Source organism: Maylandia zebra, linkage group LG20, assembly GCF_041146795.1.
Source record: "Maylandia zebra isolate NMK-2024a linkage group LG20, Mzebra_GT3a, whole genome shotgun sequence".
NCBI classification, from domain to species: Eukaryota; Metazoa; Chordata; class Actinopteri; order Cichliformes; family Cichlidae; genus Maylandia; species Maylandia zebra.
In genome coordinates, this window is record NC_135186.1 from 8,743,133 (window position 1) to 8,764,192 (window position 21,060).

At 38.6% G+C, this 21,060-nt stretch overlaps 1 protein-coding gene across 4 annotated transcripts; it reads left to right on the plus strand.

Moving 5' to 3' along the window:
- Positions 1 to 2,496: 2,496 nt before the first annotated feature.
- On the plus strand, positions 2,497 to 20,745 carry si:dkey-72l14.3 (Glyco_hydro_56 domain-containing protein). Of its 4 annotated transcripts, XM_076877942.1 has the most exons (8): positions 2,497 to 3,222; positions 5,141 to 5,186; positions 12,771 to 13,404; positions 15,305 to 15,553; positions 16,137 to 16,283; positions 16,583 to 16,669; positions 18,234 to 18,416; positions 19,674 to 20,745. In XM_076877942.1, exons 3-8 carry the CDS (start codon positions 12,829 to 12,831, stop codon positions 20,061 to 20,063), a joined length of 1,632 nt encoding a protein of 543 aa, XP_076734057.1. In that variant the 5' UTR covers positions 2,497 to 3,222; positions 5,141 to 5,186; positions 12,771 to 12,828; the 3' UTR covers positions 20,064 to 20,745. The 4 variants fall into 4 exon arrangements, with proteins under 4 accessions (XP_076734057.1, XP_014262988.1, XP_014262987.1 ...); XM_014407502.3 differs by lacking the exon at positions 5,141 to 5,186 and having other exon boundaries at positions 2,497 to 3,235; XM_014407501.3 differs by lacking the exon at positions 5,141 to 5,186.
- Positions 20,746 to 21,060: the final 315 nt, after the last annotated feature.

Consider the following 21,060-nt stretch of genomic DNA (forward strand, 5'->3'; position numbering starts at 1 on the left):
TTATGTGCAGCACTTTGTGATTCTGTCTTGAAAGGTGCTATATAAATAAAAAATTTATTTATTATTATTTAAATACTTCCCACTTCCTGTATCAGTACTGGTATGTTGATTCAACAAGTACCCAACTACTGTACTTATTTGTTCATAGACTTTTTAAAATTAAAATTAACAAAAAAGTGCGACTGACCAACAAGTCGGTCTGAATAGTGATTTTTCAACTTGGGCTATGGGTACTTAAGTAAAAGCTTAATATTATCAGCACATGAAAAGAACGACATACACAAAACAATTAGCCTAAGTTTTCTCATCCAGGTGATCCAAATAATTATCTTTATATTGAAGGATTATGAAAAGCTGCAACAATGTAAACAGGCTAAGTATGTAGTATTGCTATTTTATTTTTCTGATATGTTCACTGGTGTGGTCCCTGACTGTCACGTTTTTCAGCTTTAAGCAGTGTTTCTCTTTTCATTTTCGTCTGACAGTGAATTTCACCATAAAATTAAAATACTATTGGCGGAGAAGTAAGGAGATGCTGCATGTCTTGCCGAGATAGAGATTGTGTGAATGCAGTTTGCGCCTTTGGCACACACCCTGCAGCGAAAGAAGATGATCCATTTGAATCAGCAGGTAAAAATGACCCTCAGGCCACTGGTTCTCTGTTACACAGTGAAAGTCTGAGGAGCACAAGTTTATGTTTTAAAATATATTAAAAAAAAAACTTCAGTTTTTCAGGTGTATTTTTAACATTAATTTATTATTTCTTCTCAAATGAGGAAGTGACTTATTTCGAGCTAAGTAGTGTGTCCAAAAAGAGGCAAGCTACTGAAATTCACGAAAGGTATGATGAATATAGCACAAATATTAGGTAGCTGACATGCTGCTGTGATAGCTACCATTTCCCAGCATGCATTTAGCTTTGGGGTCATTACCTCATGTGTTATAATATTTTTTTTTAAATGAAAAAAAGTATAGATGTGAGTATGTATGTGTATTTTCAAGTGTTTTATTCAGGTTATTAATAAATAAAAAAAATTAGCATTGACAACAGCATCCCTATGAACACAGAGATTTATGTGATCTATCAGGACTGGAATGGAACAAAACCTCAGAAGCATGCAGAAGAGATACAACAACCGGAGAACTGAGAAAGTCAGAAGCACGTGACACAGATACAGCGCAGATACTGAGATAAAGATACACAGCATGGCATGTGGTGGATGCTTTTATCCTTAGCTCCCCACAGCGCGATGCGGGAATTTTTAGTGCAGAAGGCCTCAGTGGGAATTACCAAAAGAGGTTATAAGATGTAGGAGCAGCTATGTATCAGATGCTGTAAGCAATGCACTGAACTCCACAAAAGTACGCCTTCACAATCAAGATGCAGAATGAACGCTCATACATAAAAGATTATTCGATATATGGTATTTTCAGAGTTGTAACTCAGTGGTAAATTATTGATACGTTTAGAATGTGTTCATCATAAATGGAGTTGCATTTAAATTGTATGAATTATATAATAATAACAACTAAAAGACATTTAAACGGTTGAAGAATTCCCTACTAATCCAATAATTTTATAGTTGAATTATCCATATTGGCTAAACTAAGACCTAATATTTAAGGGCTACCAATTCCTATCCTATACAAATAAACAAAGAGATGAAATGAAGCAACTAAAAGAATTGCAAAAGGAAGTTTCAAATATTCTAAGAACGCTTTGTGCAGCATGAAAAGAAACAGAGCCTGGGACTACACAAATCTATAGACCAACAGCAAGAAGAAAGCGCAATTTACAGAAGGAGTACGAGAGAACAGGTGGTATTCTTTGACCAGGTTATTAGCTATTATGTGCAGTGACAGCCCTAATGGAAAAAAATGACAGGGAGCTAAAAAGAGAGAAATGGAATGTGAAAGGTATGGCGCCTAAATAAAGGGTTGGGATAGAAACATATAAGCGATAAAATGGAAAAAGAAAAAAGACAATGAAGAAAAAGATGATGGAGAGAGGACTAAACAAAGGAACGAATGTGGAAAATTGGAGGATATAAATGCACAGTTTTTTCATTTAAATGTAATCAGCCTCAAATACAAGACGGTCCACTGATGCATGATTTATCCCAAGTTAGATTAAAAGTGGCTTTTCATATGCGTTCATATAATCACGCTGCTACTATCAGTCGAGGATTAATGTTGTTGACAGGGTCTGTACATACCTGCCCACCTTGGGTACTTGAATGATGTTTATCTACTTTCTGCTCATCGTTTCACACGTGAGCACAGGAAGAAACATAGAGAAAGAGGATACAGTAGTTTATTTCTGCATCACACCAAGCCAGACAAAGCTGGTGTCTCCCTGTGAACCCTAGATAAACAGGGATCAACAGAGTCAAACGTGGAAAAATCAAGATTAGGGAGAGAGGGATTTTGGTGGGAGGTAGCGAGCTGGAGCAGAGGGATGGCTAAAGGAGGAGAGGGGAAGTTAAAAGGAAGTTAAACAAAACAAATTGTGTTTAGGGTAGGTTAGAGCACGAAAGGTGACTGAGGGGAAGAGGAAGAGGAGAAGATAGGAAGGATGAAGCGGGAGGACGAAAAGACGGAAGACAGGTGTGATCCTCCACAGCATGGGTGTTTATTCAGCCAAGAGCAGCAGCGGTAGAGCAGGGGATTATGGGATTACAGTCGGTGTCACTGGTCATGTGAGTCGACATGGACGCCACTGACCCCGCTTACTTTTAGTAAGGAAGCTTAAGTTGGCTGTGAAGGCGAGGTCAAACATGCACGCACACACACACACACATTCACACACACACTCCTGCCCACGCATCTTTCTATCTGGCGAACGCACTGTCAATGTCTAGCCTCTCTTTCTGAATTTTTTTTAACACTTTTATTTTCTTTTTTCCTTTCTGTTAGATTTTCCAACCCTCTATTTCCTCATCCTGATACATAGTCTCTCTCCTTTCAGATTTGCTGTGAAATTTTGTAATTTTGCTCCCTTCCTTGCTCTCTCCCTTCTGGATGTCAGACTTTTTTGCTGCATGTTATACATGCACAGCTCATCCATGCCATCGCAAATCCAGCGGGATTCCATGTTTTTTCTCTATGGGAGGTTAAGGAGTAAAACTGAAGACGGAGGAATCAGACATTTTAGTGCAGGAAGAAGAAACTCTCACATTGTCCAGTGTGTGAGGACTAAACACGGGAACAATGTTGGTCTTGGTAAGTTTGTTTGGTAAGTTTATTTATTTAACATAAAAAAAAGAATGATTTAAACCAAAATGCAAATACATTTAGCAAAAGCATGTATTTGAGGTGCGGGCAACAATGTTTTAGCCTCAAGTTACCATATCAACAAGTTGATGGTATCAGGTAAAAAGTTACATGTAGTTTAGCAGTAGTTGGTTTCACCGCAGTAGTGTCTTTGTAGACATTTTTTTTAAACAAAATCTGCAGACCTGAGTTACATGCCATTCACTTAGAGAATCCACGATAATGTGCATAATATTTTGTCATTTTACACACTAGAACTTTGAATAAATGTAGAGTAGTCATCATTGTTACATTAAAAAAAACTTCTGTGATGTCGTTTAAAAGTCTTTCAACAAATATGACAAATATGTAAGCACAAAAAATGTATTAAAGGTTTATAATACTGTAAACAGACAGGAGCAGATTTGGGCATTTATTAACGTATTTGAATATCAAAAGTTTTATTTAGAGACCCATAATTGAATGCTGCATATCAGTAGTCACGCTGGTAAATACTGATACAATTTAACGATGTACAAGGTCGTCACTGGGGAACTTTCAATTGTTACAGAGTATTTTAACAATAAATATCCTGATAGCTGATTAGTAACTATGTTAAAGTTTTCATTAATCTTATATTTATTTTTTTATATCCAACGTGTGTGATTCACGTGTGTGCTTTGTTATTGTATATAACAAACACACACATATATATATATATATATATATATATATATATATATATATATATATATATATATATATATATATATATATATATATATATATATATATGACTCTATACATTACTATTTGATATTGTGCCCCTGTAGTGCATGTCTAAAAATTCAGAACTGCATTGGACAGTTTGCATTTCCATAACTATAATAATAAGGGCAACGGATGTGTAATATGAAATCTCGTTTTTTTTTCCTATGAAAATATATAGATATTGCTATAAAATAAAAAAAGATGTTTTGAGGAACATTAAGTGCATAACAATCTTTTCTAAAATCTTTTTCTTATTTTGAGTGTTGTATTGCAATAATAAGTAGCATGACTCCTGAACAAAAGCCTTCTCAGTCGGTAGTCATTAGTTCAGGCAATTCTTGACTAGCTGTTAAACTTATAAAAAATGTATTAATTTAAAGGTTTTTGTTTGTTTGTTTTTAGTGCATAATAAAGCACCTTGAGCTCCAAGCGAATACATGTTATAAGTAACAGAGGTAAACCTGAGTAAACACAAAAGAACACCATTTGTCTTTTGGGGGTTTGGACACCAGGAATGCCAATGCATCTTTGGGTCACCTTCTGCTGTTTTAAATAAATGTAAATAAAAGTGACTTGACCTTTAGAATACAAATTGTATTTTTTGTACGCACAAACAAGCTGCCTCTCAACGACACCAACAAAAGCGGCAATCATTCTGAATGTTTCGCATCTACCAGGAAGGACTCACATTAGAGTGAGTCCCCACACTAAGTGGCTACCGTTAGGCAACATCCGTGGTTAATAATAAGTGGGGAAAATGCTCACCTCACCTTCTTGAGGTCGTTTCCTACTCTCTAACCTCTAATGTGGAAGTCCGGATCCATAAGCTTAGAAAGAGACCAAATTAGTATTGAGCAGAATTGAGTTCAGCTTATTAGTGCGGCTTTCCACAACATGACAACCTGTGCCCACCCACCAGGGGCCACAGGTTGTCATGTGGCCCTATGGGGAAATATATCGCCCACCCCTGCTCTTTAGATTTCCTGCCCAACGTGTGTCATTACTATCATCATATAAATAATTGAGTGCTTCATATGAATGGGTTTTTTAATTGTTACTGTGGTTTTGGCTGATTTCCTGTCCGTATTGACTAATATCAGTATTTGTCTTCATTGAGCAAAAGCACACCAGGACAGACTGGACAGTGCAGCCCCAAATTAAAGGTAAAAAGGACAGCAAGTTTCTAATATGCAGACAGTCTGTTGTACTGAACTGTAGCCAACTTGAAGTAGTCAGTACCAAAGATAGATAACAAGTTACAGTTGCCAGGCTTTCTAATGAAATCTAAATTTAATATTTTATGCTGTTATGTCTTGCTCTAATGGATTGTTTATTCATTAAGTGCATTTTTTTAATTGTATTTTTTTTTTACCTATTTGATGATGACAAGATCAAATCTGAGTCTCAGCAGGTAAAAATAACAGATTTCCTTGTGTGATTGGCACAGCATGATAGCTTTCACGGGACACGAGCAGACAAATGAAGTGTGAGATCAAAAAATCTCAAGAAACACATCAGAAAATCACTGAAAATGATGGATTTATAATAAATTCATTAACTCCATTGTGGCTGAAAGACCCAGTAAAGAAAGGAAACTTTTTATGAATAAACAGCAGTGTAAGTAAACTATAACTATCAACTAAAAGGAAATCAACCTCCCATACACACAAAGCATTAATTTTCTTTTTTTTTTCCTGTGCAAATCTTTTGTGTAATATAAAGCTGACACATTGGGGGCAAACAGTACATGTAACCCTTACAGCTGCAGTGCCCTTTACTTGCTTGTAGAGGTGGAGGGTTCAGGATCCCAGGCAGCAGAAGAGTTAACATAAACAAAGGCTTATTGACGACAGATTAGCTGGATAACACATTTACCACTCACTACTAGCAGACAGACAGGATTATATAGAGTATTATTGGATTATGGTTATGGTAAAAATAAATAAATAAATTAGAGACCAGCGTTGTAATACTAAAATACCTTGAAACAATAACATGTGATTGGGAGTTCATTCTGTAAAATATACATTACATCACTTAATGCAAATGCTTTCACTTTTTACCACTGACACATCTTTTAAAAGACCTTTGGTTGTATTTTAGAGTGCACCCCACAAATTGTTATGAAAATATTTGGAATATATGAGGTTCTAGCAAATTTTACTATAGGTGTCTGCAGTTAGAAGCTAAGATTCATCAAAAGCACAGAGTAAAGTCTTCTCTAGTACATCCCAAAGACTTTTAATGGGATTAAGATCTGGATTCTGGGTGGCCAGACCACGATGATTCATGCTCCTAAAGCACTCTTTTGCAATTTGAGACTAATGAATTCAGCTATTGTCATCTTGGATCATGCAGAAGCCATCAGGAGAGCAAAAATTCCACTGATGGACACACCTGTAGAATCGGTATTCAGAGTCAGCCAACTTACTTTTTGAGCATATATTGTTGCTGAAGCTAGACTGGAACAGGAAAAATCTGGACTCCTCAGACCACATCACCTTTTCCCGTTGCACCCTATCAAATCCGGCTGACTGTGACAAAGTGGGTGAGAACACCATTTGTCCATATTCTTAGTTAACATTCTTGTTTTGATTTAACCATATTTCACATGTAATCTGCAATAGGCAAACATGTTTATGTTTTGCACTTTTACAGATTATATAATATAACATCTTTGGTTTAAATCAATTTCTACGAGTTTGTTAAGTTGTTATTTACTTCAACTGTTAATTTGTATTGTTTAAACTTACCTACCTGTCTTCCAGAAACAAAAGGAGGAAATGTAGTTTTACTTCCTGCTTTACAGCTTCTGGGTTAATCTGAGGTCACAGGAAGAGACCAAGTGCAGAAGGGGAAGAATTCTTGTAATTTCATAAAGTTGATTTTAGAGTGTTTATGGAGAAATAGACTTATTGTTGTAATATGTATTGATTACACCATAAAGTTTATGTTGCTAGTAAAGAGTAGTAGTGGAGGTTTGAATATCGTTATGTTCATCTTACCTACTGAATGGAATAGTCCAGAGGAGAAATCGTTTGGTTAAGTGGACTATTTAAGCAGAACTCAGGTGTTTGAGGAGAGAGGACCAGGTCAGTGTAGCTGTGTGCAGTTTGACCTTAATTTCCCTTGATTTAAGTTCAGTTATGTTTATTTGAACTGAGTTAATTATAGAGTTGAGTTTCTTATTTGTTTCTTTGTAAATATTGTTTGGGTCACAAAATGGTGAATAAATCACTTGCTACACTGGACAGCATCAGTCTCCTGCACTTCTTTGACCGCTTAAGTCAAGTCCTACCACACTGACTGATAAGTGGTTTTCTTAAGGCAACACAGCTGTTAAGGTCCAATCCCTTGGTATGTTTTCCAACATGATTCTTGTTTACCACATCACTTAGGGTTAAATGATCTGTAGCCAGCCAACTTATTCATCTCAAATCCAAGTGGTGATTTCTATTTTTTTTATTTTTTGGCCACGCAGTTTAGTTTACATTAAATCAATGAAATGACTTGAATACCTTGTACTAAAGCAGGAATATGATGAATTCATATAAATGATTCATTCTGTCTGAAGTTAACCAAGCCTTCTGCTCGGCCGTAACGATTTCTGTGAAACTGTCCAAACCTTGGATCATAAAAAGGGAAATCAAAGATGGTTTAACAAAAAACATTAAAAAAATTCGATGGTTCACGATGGAATGACCATCTTGAAAGTTGAATGAAAATGGCATTTTCTTCTTTTTTGTCACAACGAAAGTATTCTATAAGCTTTATTTTACAGTATTATGTAATTTCTTTATATATCATTACAAGTTTGTCACAAATGCCACTTTAATTATGTATGCTCAAGTATTGTATGTGACTTTGAGTGCTGGATTTTTTTTATTTTTTATTTTTAATCAGGAAGGCATTGATTCATTTTGATGATAAGAAAGATAGCTGAAATGTTCAGGCTTTAACACTTTTTTGAGATATTCACATTCACTCTCCGATTTCAATGCGCAGAGGAAGGCTTGAATCTTTAAAATAATTTGATGTGAATCTAAAATTCCACAGCAATCTTTATAAATGTTAACATTTATCAACATTACATTTTTATGCAAATCTGAGATAGTTAAGCAGGAAATGTTCTCGAAACTGGCTCATCTGAGATGGGATAAGATGTTAAGTTGCTGTCTAAAAATACATTAGTGTTTTCTATGTTTTTCACAAATGCATATAGTGTAGCTTTCTATCATAGCTGTACAAACACTGTACTTTGTGTTATTTGTTCAAACGGGGGTGTGTGCAGACATTACCTGACGGACAGCCATACCTCACGCTCCAGTTTTGTTATGTTAATTTCACGTTTCTTATTGGCTAAGTCAATCAAATGTATCGACAATTAAAACCACCAGATGTATAGAAGTATTGAGGGCAGTGGATGCTGTGACATCCTTATGCATTTATTTGCAAGCAGCATATTAAATGTTGCGGGAAGCTGGTGGCATTTAAAATTCTACTTAGTCCCCAGCAGGCACTCAAATAGTGGGACATTTCCCTTTTTAATGGCTTGTTAGAGAGTATGCAGCTATCTGTGCTCCCGAGAAGAGTTGCCACTGCTAACAAGCAATTGTTAGAACATTTTTCACCAAAATGTGACAAGCACCTGGTGAACAAAAAAAAAAAAAAAGATAACGTCTGGAAAGCACAAGAATGCAACAAGCCCTTGTTAACACAGAGGAATTGGACACAATTTGATAAAGTGAAGTAAAACTGACAAACTTCCTTTAAGTTATTGCAGATTTCTCTTGTTAATTTAGATTTAAACTGTAAAAGGATGGCACTCGTTTCGAGAGGATTACCTCTTACAAAAGGCCTAACATCCAGCTAGATGACACGCTTACCTTTGTTATACATACTAATGGGCTCCTGAAGGCTTTTATGTTTGTTTAAGAGCCGTCGTACTTTTAAGATTAGAAAGATTAGCCCTATTCGTTATTATTTATGTGCACACAGTCTGTCAGGTTGCTTTGCAGTTTTTAAACTGTACAGCTGCCAGAACATGTTACTGTGTACCAGTACAATTCACTGCTCCTAAAGACCAAACAATATTTTTCTTTTATTCCAAGAGCTCCACTGGATAAATGGTTTTCTCCCTACCTTGACCACAACCTCTGGCAGAAGAGGTGCCGTATCTCAGTAGGATCAGCATAAATGCATAAAAAGAAAACAATTCTGCAGAGACATGCACTAAATGGACAAAAGGTATTGGGCCACATGTCCTAATTCTTGAATTCATGTGCTTTCAGTCTCATGGCAACAGGTTTATAAAAATCATCTAGCCATGCAGTCTGTCTTTACGAACATTTGTGTAGTAATGGTTTGTTCCTAAGTGCTACTAGATATTCCATAATCAACTGTAAGTGGTATTATTGCAAATTAGAGGCATTTAGGAATTACAGTAAGTCACCCACAAAGTGAGGGTCCATGTAAAGTGTGGGGGTCACTGAGTGCTGAGGTGCATAATGCATAAAAGTCACGAGTGCTCTGCTGACTCAATAACTGCATCGCTCATGTCCTTTGGCATTAACATCATACAAAAACTTTATAGCATGGGTTTCCACAGACAAACAGTTCCAGTATTGGAAATCTCAAGTTCCCAGTATCCATGCCCAATGCTCTGTATATATGCACTGTATATAAAAGATGAACACTGCTTCTTGGTGTGATGAGTGTGCTAATGTGCTAATGTGTAAGAAACCCCTGGCTCCAAGAAATCTATGAGGAAAAAATGGCTCCACTTCTTAATTTATTTAATACTGTAACAGCCTCAAATCTTGTTGAACACAGCATCATTTTAATTTAGTAAATTATACTCCAATTTATAGTAAAATTGACCATAAAGCAGGGTACGCTTTAGGGTATGGCTACCTTGTGTGAAGTCTCTACCTACTGAGTGGACATAGATTCACAGACAAATCCACCGCTGGCATGTCGGTCCTGGTCCAAGACGAGGGTTTGGAGGCAAAAATTTGATGATTTAAAATGTCAAAAAAAAACCCCAAAAACAACGTGTAATATATCCACTCCTTATGCTAGGGCACAGATGCAGTGATATTGTCTAAAGTCACATATCTCTGCATGCTACCAATTTAATAGACAGTTTGCCTGGCATCTTTACCCCCATTAAAAATTTATATTTTGTATTTATATCGTGAGCAGATCTTGGTGCATATCTGTGTCAGTTCACACAGATAATGATGCTATGGTGTCACAGCAGAAGTATTCCTCTGCCACTTTTAGCAATGCAGAGTCTCCCTCCATTATCAGTTTTTCTGCCTACACAAAAAAGCAACACAAGTGCTGTTTTCAGTTCTTATTAGCTCATATCTTGCGCTGCCTGCTGAACAACACTCCTTCAGAGTACAACAACAGTGTCTCTCCCTCCCAATTGGACAATTGTTTCCATGGACAGTTCTCTATTTTCTAGTTTGTGTGTGTGTGTTTTGTTTTTGTTTTAACAAGAAGCTGCAAGAGATCTTGCTCTCCCCTCCTTTTCTACAGAAATGTAAAAGGATACCCGGGCATTCATAGTTCATTATTCCTGAGCAAGCCACTCACTCACCCCAGTTTAGACTTTTAATCACTATATTCTTATAGTAATTACTCAAACAATCCAAAACTTCATGCACATTCACTGGCAGGAAGCAAAAGCAGTACCTCTTGTGCCGCTTTGAATTGTGTTAATCTAAAACAAAGCGTCCCACAACAAAAAAAAAAAATCTTTAAAGGCTGAGAGGCAAACATATGCTTAAATGTGGTCCTACACTAACTAGACTTGAATTTTCTCCTATTTTCCCCCTCAGTTTTCTCTAGCTATCTGAACTGACGGGATAATTTGGTGCATATATTAGCACTTCATTATGATCCAAATTAGCCGAGTGAGTCACACAGTGGTCACACTGAATAGAAATTAAAATGTGACTCATAAAGTTACTTTAAGGAAAAGAGTGTTAAAAATGAAAAAAAAAATTTTTTTACTCCATGTTAAAGATAGCAAAACTATTTAAAAGTGTTTATAGCATCAATGAATTTAAGGGTGAAATAAATATTTGAAACTTCTTATCTACTCTCTCAGAACCAAACACTCTTGTAACCTAACAAGATTCTCAACTACTCAGCGTAAACCACTGGTGCCATGTGTGTTTGTGTGTTGTGCACCTTCAGGATTTCAGGGGGTTAATCAGATCAATCAAAAAGAGCTGTATTAAGCTTGCAGTAGAAATATCAAAAGAGGCTATGGGTTTGATTGAGGTCTCTTTCTGAGAGCAACAGTGGGTTACAGATGTGACCTGTTGGTCTCAGGATCTTGTGCCTGCTTGTTGCAATGGTTTTTGAGGGCTCCAGCAAGCCGTGACCTCCAGCTTGCACTGGGGTGGTTTGCAGCTGAGATGAGAATTAGCACTTCCAAGTCAGAGGCCATGGATCTCAGCCAGAAAAAGGTGGAGTCCCCCCTCTGGGTTGATTGAGTTGCTGGCCCGAGTGGAAGAGTAGTACCTTGGGGTGTTGTTCACATGGGAGTAAAGAAGGTTGTGGGAGACTGATAACAGATTGGTGCAACGTCTGCAGCAGTGCTGTACTGGAAGGAACTGAATGTGAAGCGAAGTTATCCATTTACTGGTTGACCTATACGTTCCTTTCCACACCAATGAACGACAGCTCTGGGTAGTGACCAATATAATACAGACACAACCGGTGAAAATGAGGTTCTTCCTGGGTCTCCCTTGGAGGTAGGGTGAGAAGCTCAGTCATTCACGGGGACTCAAACCAATAGTAGGCAGCTGAGGTGGTCCAGACATCTGATTAAGATGCTTCCTGAGCACCTCCTTAGTGTGTGTGTTTTTGGGAATCCTACTGGCAGGAATCCCCAAGGCAGAGCCGGGAGACATGATTATGCAAACTCCTCGTTGTCGTTCCATTCAAAATGGAGTAGGTGGCAAAGGAGAGGGACATCTAGACATCTCTGCTTGGACTGCTTGAAACCCTGCAACCCAGAAAATGTATCTATGAAACAATGTATTTTACTGTGCTGTTAGTCATTGGGCATTTTGTCAGTGTAAAAGAAGAAGAGCGGGTTTTGTACAATGTGACTGATACATGAAATCTAAATTTTACCATTTAGACCTTAAAAAGCCTTTTCAGCATTTCTGACTGATAATAATCAGTACTGGTTATTAAATGCAATCAGCAAAGCTTATGTATTAACAAATAAGATCAAAGTTTCCCATCCTAACTGTTGCAACAAAATGAACACAACTGCAAAAAAAGATGGCCATCAAGCCAGTTACAGTCCTGAGAAGATGCAGTGTCAATGAGCACATCTGGTCATGGGTGGTGGGTTTCTTTCCTTCTGGACTTTCCTTGTAAAATAGAAGTTATGTTTAGTGTCTCTCACCAACATGTGGTGAGTATTCTTGAGCTCAAGCAGATGTGTAAAGTGCACCATGAGGGCATCATCAAACAAGTGGAAAGCCAATTCGAATGTTTACATACATGTTTAAGATCCACAGATATCTGGGACAGGTTATTCCCCAGTGACCATTCTTAATGTTTCAAGTTGCTCTAATGAGCTCAAATGACCTTCAACAACTAACTGACAACAAATAACTTGTTCATCACTTGCTGCATACAACTTGATGGTGACATTGTTTAGCAACTGCATCTCTTTATAGAATAAAGTTTAACTCCTGCTTTGTGTTTTCCAGGAACATGATTTGCTGTGAGGGGCTCAAGGAGACGAGAACCTGAGAGGGAACTGCTTCAATGGCGTGGACTGAGCCTCGGTCTCATCAAGACCCACAGCCAAAACCAAAACTGAAACTTTACCATCTCAGAACTCACTCTGCTTCTTTATCAGCTCTCTTTTTCCTCATGATTGCTGCCTTTGCTGGCATCTGTACAGCTGCTCCACCGCGGCCAGCCTTCCCCCCTCTCCTGTCTGGACAGCCTTTTATTATCTTCTGGGGTATCCCTGATTCTTCCTGCTCTGGTCGGCCAGATCCCGGCTCTTTCGGGATGGAACGGGACAGCCGTGTAGCTGTCTTTTATGAAGATACATTGGGGAACTACCCTTATTTTGTAGATATAGACACGCCAATAAATGGGGGACTACCACAGCACACACGGCTGGAAACTCACCTCCAGAAGATGAAGCAGGACTTAGAGGAAGCTTTACCTGCCCCAAGGTACCTTGGTCTGGGGGTACTGCGTTGGGGTGAGTGGGTCCCTCAGTGGTCGCGGAGTCGAGAGAAGCAAGCGTTATATGTGGAGGCATCAAAGAAACTGCTCAAGGGTTTTTTTCCTAACTGGACCCCTGCAGAAGTGGAGAAGTGGTCAAAGGTAAGGAAAGTCCGAGGTGGTAGAAATAAAGAGCCACTATGGCACGAAGAAAAGATGGTGAAAAGGTAAAAATGCTAAGATGAGTTCATTTTAAAGTTCAGGGCAAACTGGGAAGAAGCCAACTTTGTTTTAAGAAAAAATGTTTGATGAAAAATTCAAAAGAAATACTGCTACTAAAAGCCCCACTATGGTCTATTTTGCTTTTGGTTATCACACCAAAGTTGCATCATTAAGCAGGCAAGATTTTAAAGTAACAGTGTAATAAACTATAAAGAGAAAGACGATGAGGAAATGTGAGGAAGGAAAATGTAGAAGAAAGTCAGACTGAAAATTTGGTACTTATCTCGTGAGTGTATTTTATGTGATGACTCACTTGGACAAAGTGATCCTTGGCATCATTTTGTAGCAGAGAGATTATCATTTAAACCTCAGCCTGGCCTTAGAAAATACACAACTTGCATTAATTTAGACAATTTGTGTGAACATAAATAGGTGTAAATAAGATATTTTAACCACATATTCACACTTAGCAACTCTAAGCAGTTGTATTTATGTAATAAAACTGCTAAAGAGATTTCAGATGTATTTGGTGTACTATCAAGGCCAGCATGGTAAGAGGCATTTTAGTAAAGGCAGAGAATATTGCTAATAAAATGTCAATCAAATTATAGTATCAACTATTTGTAGTAAACTCTTAATAAATTATTTTAAGGTAATGTATTTAAATATATATATATTGATTTTGATCTGTTGTAGGTCTCTTCCTGTAACATTATAGTTCTACTGGGTAAACAGTGGCTGGTAACTGCAGCACAACCAAAACTACAATGTACATACAAAGAAATTCATATTAAACAGAAATTTACATTAACTACTTGCATTCAGTCCAGACAGAACCTCATAGATTTGAAACAGAAATTCAGAAATTCATAGTTGCTGCAGGAAAGTAATTTAAATTGCAAAATGACAGAGGCGCTCAGTGACCAAGCTTTTACACAGGAATATAAGCAACCAGCTGTGTCGAATCCCCTATTGCAAAGAAATGTGTCGCAGATGAGTTGTGTTTATCAGTGCATTCCCATATGGAAAAGATATATATAAATCTTATAAAGTTTTTATCTGTCTTGTATGAAACTTGTATGAAAAGCATACAAGAGTGAAAACACATATAAGATCCCTTGAAAAATTATATAATGAAACTTGTATGTTTTGTATTGTTACTAAAAAAATATATGAAAGTAATGAGAAAGTGGCCACTTTCATGAGTAAATCATATATGCTTTTGCTATTTCTTTTCCATATGGGTTGGCTTCTTCTGGGGAGGCTAGTCTATCAACTGTAGTGTTCCATTGTGTACTTTTCTATCCATCAAAGCTTTTACTGTATTGGCAGTGTGTTTGGAATCATTATCACACTCAAAAATAAACCTGGTGCCAATTAGATGCTGTCTAGATGATACTGTGTGGCTAAAAAAAAACCAAACCCCAAATCCTCAAATGTGTTAAGGACACACTGCACACAAGGCTAACATATACCAAGTTTTATTCCAATAACAGTTTAGGAATCACCTTGCTGGTGCAAAAGTACAACTTCATGTCTCTCAAACTGTGTTATATTTGGCATTTTTCATAGATACAACTAAGAAAATGGAAATAAATTATGTGCTTTTGTAAAAGACTACTAGTAACAAAGTGTCAAAAAAAATACTGCTGATACTGCCAAGAAGTCCTGTTCATTGAGCTGATAAGACCTGCTTGTACATTTCTGTCATCTTGTGTTGTATTTTGTTGTTTATCATCAAATAAAATGTGTCGGGATGATGACGTGCCCAAAGTCTTTTTAGACCACAAAACAGAAATTTCCCCTTAAAAGACATAAAGATCTGCTCATGTTTTCACAGGTGGACTTCGAGGCAGCAGCCCAGTCAGTAATGATGGAGACTCTACGGGAGGTCAAAAGGTTAAGACCCAAAGCATTATGGGGCTTTTCCCCTTACCCTAGCTGCTACAATAGCGACCCAACTCAAACCATGTTAGCCAATTACACCGGCCAGTGCCCCCCTGCAGAGATGGCTCTTAATGATGAGCTTTCATGGCTATGGAAACGAAGCTCTGCCCTCTACCCTCTCCTCACCCTGGAGAAGCTGCAGGTCAGTAACTTTTCCACGTGTATGTTTTAAGTGAACAGTTTTATTTGCTTGTAATTGCTATTATGTATTGCTATTATGACCCACCTTTATTTGTATGATAAAACTATGATAATAGAAAACATTGTGTTTAGGGAGCACTGAAAACCTAATCACTGTCATGTGTACTTCAGCTTGTCTGTCAGACAAGCAGAGGGAAAACTAGGGAGAAGAGAACAAGTCCCAAAAACTGTTCTCCAGCTCAGTTTCACTTCTTGGGCTGTCAAAATCTACCCGACTGTAGAAAGGCAGCTCCTAGTGTAAAACCAAAAAAAGAAGAAGGTCACGTCTGGTTTGAAACCTTTTACCTGTCAGAGTTAATGCATGCCAACATCTCTGTGAGCTCAGAGATACAGTACCGAGAAGAGCCAAAAAAAACCTGAGTGTTTTTGCATTTGACAAAGACCAACCAGTTTCAATTCTAAAACGCTGCACAGTAAACACATGTCCATGTCAAGAAGAAACCTGGAAAAGGAGCTTTGATCACCACAAGATGACACCGTTTATTTCTGTTAAAAGTGTGTGCATTATGTTTGCTTTTTTATAGAGTGGGACACCTGGAGCCAGACTTTTTTTATCCAGTCAAATAAAGGAAGCACTACGAATATCTTCTGCAAGCGGGGCAGAGTTTGACCTTCCAGTATTTCCTCTTGTTAAGAGTGTTTATGCCTCAACTAACACTTTTTTATCACAGGTAAGACATAAGATACAATGATATACACTTGTAGTGCACAGCAAACATATTTTACTTAAATAGTCAAGCAAAACATAAACAGATGAAGTGCAGAAGTTAATTCCAGTGACATATTCCAGTTTAAAATGTAATCTCAGAAAATGTGTTTTTCTGTTGCTTCACAGCTTCCTTATGGGATTATGATTCATGGCTTAATAAACAGATAGTTCCACTGTAATATACACTGAATATTACAAAGCCATTGTATTGACCTTTCATGGCTTAATTTATTGCACATTTTCTTCGTCTTTTTGTTACAGGCTGATCTGGTCAGCAGCGTAGGAGAAAGTGCTGCCATGGGAACAGCAGGAGTTGTCGTGTGGGAGAGAAGTGAGACTAAAACAGAGGTACACACTGTGCATAAAGACCACAGCATGCTCTGCACCCTCATTACTTCTGAAAAATGTGGGACACTGTGTGAAATATAAATAAACAGAAAACAGTGATTTGCAAATTTCATAAACCCATATTTTACTTCAGTAGAACATAAAAATATGTCAAACTGTGGAAATTTAAAAAAAAACATTGGCTCAGTTGTGATGGCAGGGGTGTGGGCAGCAAACGTCTAGAAAAGGGAAACATTAGGTTAATTAGGTAAACTGGCCACAGGTCAGTAACGTGATTGGGTATAAAAAGAGCATCTTAGGTCTTCTGTGGTCAGAGGAATCGAAAATCTGTGTAGAAAAAATGGCTTCTGTCCTCGGGAATGAAAATAAGCAGAACAATTCAACTTGTGATCAGCACTCAGTTCAAAAGCCTGCATCCCTGATGGTATCAAAATTCTGCTCTTGCTCTTGACGAAGGCGGTCGCACTTTTCTCCTCTCCTCCCCTCCCTTAGCTTCCCTGCTTAGCCTCTTGTGTCCTTGTCTAGTCTCGTGTTTTTTGTATTACTTTTCCCTGGAACACTCTCTCACAGTCTGTTCTCTAAAACCTACAAGAGAATTATGGATTTGATCAACTGGTCCCTGAATGCAATTGACACCCCTTTCTCAATGAGAAGTTTGGGCTTGGGTGAGCCTGAGTGCTGAAGATATCTACCTATTCGGAACCATGATAACAAGGTTCTTGCTGATCGGAGCTGGCTTGGCCCTGACTTATCGAAGAATTAAGAGAGCGGAACCGGCTGTTCAAACCCCCACAAGGCTGCCCGCTGGGACTGAAACGATGGGACGAGGCGTGAGTTTCTCAAAATGGGCTTATTGAGTCAGCACAGATAAGATCTTGGAGAAGCTTACGGCTGCCGTGAATACTCAGAATAAGACCTCTGAGTGCAAACTGGATTACATCTTGGAGGGGCTCGCTCGAAATAACACCTCTGAGCGCAAATTGGATGACATCTTGGAGAAGCTCACTGCAGTCGTGAGTTCTCAGAATCGGCTCTTTGAGCACAAGAATGACAACATCACGGAGTGTAAGTTTGATAACATCATGGAGAAGCTCGCGGCTCTCCAACGGGAGATTGAGAGACCAGTGTCGGACTGTTAGAACAGCTTTGAAATTCATGAGCTGTTCGCACTAACGTAAAAACCACCATCACTTCATACGGATACCCCTTTGGCGCCAGCTGCGGTCTCAAGGCTGGAGCTGAACAACAACACCCTGATAATGGACTGTGTTTAGACTGTTCTTCCCATTCTATGCAAGGCCACCTGAGTTGGCTGGAAGACTAATGTGGGACTAATAAAGGTATATCAAAGTATGGGGGTGCATTAGTGATTGGAGCTACAACCCTAAATCAGACACGAATAAGACAACATTCCTCTCCGGCAACTGGTCTCCTCGCCTCCCATATATTTTTATGTTTGCATTACAACTTTTGTGGTCTGCTACAACGCTTAACTTCATAAAGGAAACTTTAAGAGAGTTTCGTCCATTTTCCTGTTTACATCAAACTGCCTCTCTTTTTCCAGAGAGAGTGCCAGGAACTGGCTGAGTTTGTCCGTAAGGTCCTGGGACCCTACTCCATCAACGTTACCACAGCAGCTCGACTCTGCTCAGCCTCCCTTTGTCAAGGAAGAGGTAGATGTGTCCGTCAAAATCCAGAAAGCTCTGCCTATCTCCATCTCCCACCTCCATCCACAGTGGCTGAAAAGGTGAGAAAATACTATTTAAAGCCATTTAAACTTCAGCTTCCTGCATGTCAGGAATGAACTATGTAGTAGTCGCAGTGAAATCATGTTTGTGGAGAAGGCTGACAAACACATTGTGGTACCAGAGGCTATATAATAAAACCTAGATTTCTACAACTGATTCACAAAGTCTGCTTACTGTAGTTTACAGGGACGCAGTGATGCACGCTCCTAACCTGCTGCATGTTTGAAAAGTTGGAAACATAAAAGCTAATTTTGAAGAAGAAAAATTTAAAGTAAACCAGGTATGCTTAATCAGGGGGAATATAAACTAATCTCAGAGGGAACAAAAACAGCAGGGAGTTTGACCGCTTGAGGATATTCTGTGTTCAACAGACAAGAAGACGGCAGCTAAGATGCAAAGGAGGTGGATGCAGTGGAGTCTGATCCTCCACAGCAGGAACACCGTGTTATATTTCTGTAAATGACTAGATCAGGATTTCACAACACTCAGTACACACGGTTAGGTGCATACACCTAATGGCAATGATGCTTTTTTGTAGTTTTTCCTCTGCTCACCATAACATTGGATTTTAAATCAAACAATCAACATGTGATTGAAGTGTAGACTTTCAGCTTTAGTTCAAGGGTTTTCGAAAAATTTTGCATTAACTTCATTAATATGAAGCACAGCTGTTTTTATGTATAGCCCCCATTTTCAGAGGATCTAAATCAAAAGGTTAGACTAATGTAATTTTAAATATTATATTAATGATTTTTTTTAACACTTGGATGAAAATCAGTTGGAGTCTGAATACTAAAATCCATGTACATTACCCAGCGCTGGGATTCCTCCCTTGAGATGCTGTTATCTTTTTACTGCAGTCATCTTCCACTGCTGCTTGTTTTAGACTGTCTGTATTCAGTTTATTCCTCCGTCGCTGAAAATCACGCTCTGTTGGCTTGAGATCAGTTGACTGACCTGTTGCTTAAAGAATGTCCCATTTCTTTGCCTTTAGAAACTCTTGGGTTGATTTTGCAGGACGCTATGGGTCATTGTCTATTTGCACTATGATGCGCTGTCCGATCAGTTTCTCTCCTTCTCCACACTTTTCTCTTTCCATCATTGGGAAGAGAAAAGTGTGGAGAAGGTGTCAAGGTTTGTTGAGTAGTTCTTAAAGTGCAGAAAACTTTAGACTAATACTCCAAAAAACTGCAATATTTCCTGTGAGAGTAAATATAGTAGTGTTTGTTACTGATAACATAATTTTCTGCCATCAGTCTCAGGTGGAGGCAGCGAAAGCCACGGATCTGCCGGACACAGACACTAAGACAGCTGAACCGGATCCAGCTGAAACCTGGAAGAAAGACTTCCAGTGCCAGTGGTATAAGACAGAAGACCAGGATGTCTTAGACCTGCAGTCTCCCAAAGATGGAGTGTCTCTTGGAGGAACACTGGAAGCAAATGCTGGAGGTGTAACAGAGACTACAACAACTGCTGCAACAAAACGTGCCTCTGTGACAGAATTTAGTGGGAGTAGCACAGCTGGTACTGGAATTCCAGCACCTTCACTGGAAGCATCGACAGATAAGGGTACCAATCCCCCGAGTCCCCCAAGCATCACCGTTTTGCTGTTGCTGGTGGTTGGAAGCCTAAGCCTGGAACCTTAAATTTTGAACTGAACAGCCTTCCTCTTGGAGGACTGCATCAAAACCACACGTGTGAGCCCTTCTGAAGTGCCCTTGAGCAAAACATCCAAACCCTGCCAGGTGCAGACGATTAACCAAGTGTGTGATCTGAATGGTGCATCATTAAGAAAAGGACAAACTATGACCAGAGCTGAGGGTGAAGACCTACCACTGGTTGTGCCAACAGATTCAGGTTACACTGACTGGTTGGATTTAAAGAGAAATGACTAATAAGCCAGAAAGTCATCCAACCTCGCCACGCACTGGTAACGTTTGTAAAACTGCTTTGAGGTTTGTCCGTGCATGTGTGTATGGCCAGAGAAGGCCCAAAATACTCTGGCTCCCCTTGTATTTCAAGAAATGAGTCATGTTAAAGGGCTGGTTCAAAAATAAATGTTTTATTTTATCATGAAATAAAAGAACAGAAGAAACCACACAAGCACACACAAATGTCAGTGACTGATTTCATATGCATGTAACGAAGGCTGCTGTTAGTTACAAGTGTAGATGATCCATGGTAACGGTGCCTGGGTAATAAAACCAAACCTATTCACATCCCTGAATCATGGTCCAGGTAAGTGAAATGTCACGTTCTCTTATTTTGGGAAGCTCAACTTTGAATCTGCTTTTAACAGGGAGTTTATTTAAAGCTTGGCATGAAGAATTTAAATGCAAATTTCCTACACAATGAATGTGTGTCATCCTTGGGCTACATATTTACCATATTAACACACACACACACACACACACACACACACAAAACTCACTTAAGCTTTACATATCATAAATGTTAATACTGCTGAGATGCAGCACATATTTTCTGAGTGCTCTGGCCTCCTCTGCCTGAGTTCTGCAGGAACTACACCGCTCCACACTGGGAAACCGTCACTGTAGGAAAAGCTCAGTTGTAAACAATAAAATGAGTGAAGGCACAATTCTGGTTTGCCATTTCACTTTCAGGGTCACTGGATTTCAAATC

Bases quoted from the DNA above. Each gene is read 5' to 3' on its own strand.
- si:dkey-72l14.3 (XM_014407502.3), top strand. From the start codon at position 12,829: ATGGCGTGGACTGAGCCTCGGTCTCATCAAGACCCACAGCCAAAACCA. The intron at 13,405-15,304 runs GTAAGGAAAGTC...ATGTTTTCACAG, and splicing joins AAGTGGAGAAGTGGTCAAAG to GTGGACTTCGAGGCAGCAGC. The intron at 18,417-19,673 runs GTGAGAAAATAC...TTCTGCCATCAG, and splicing joins CATCCACAGTGGCTGAAAAG to TCTCAGGTGGAGGCAGCGAA.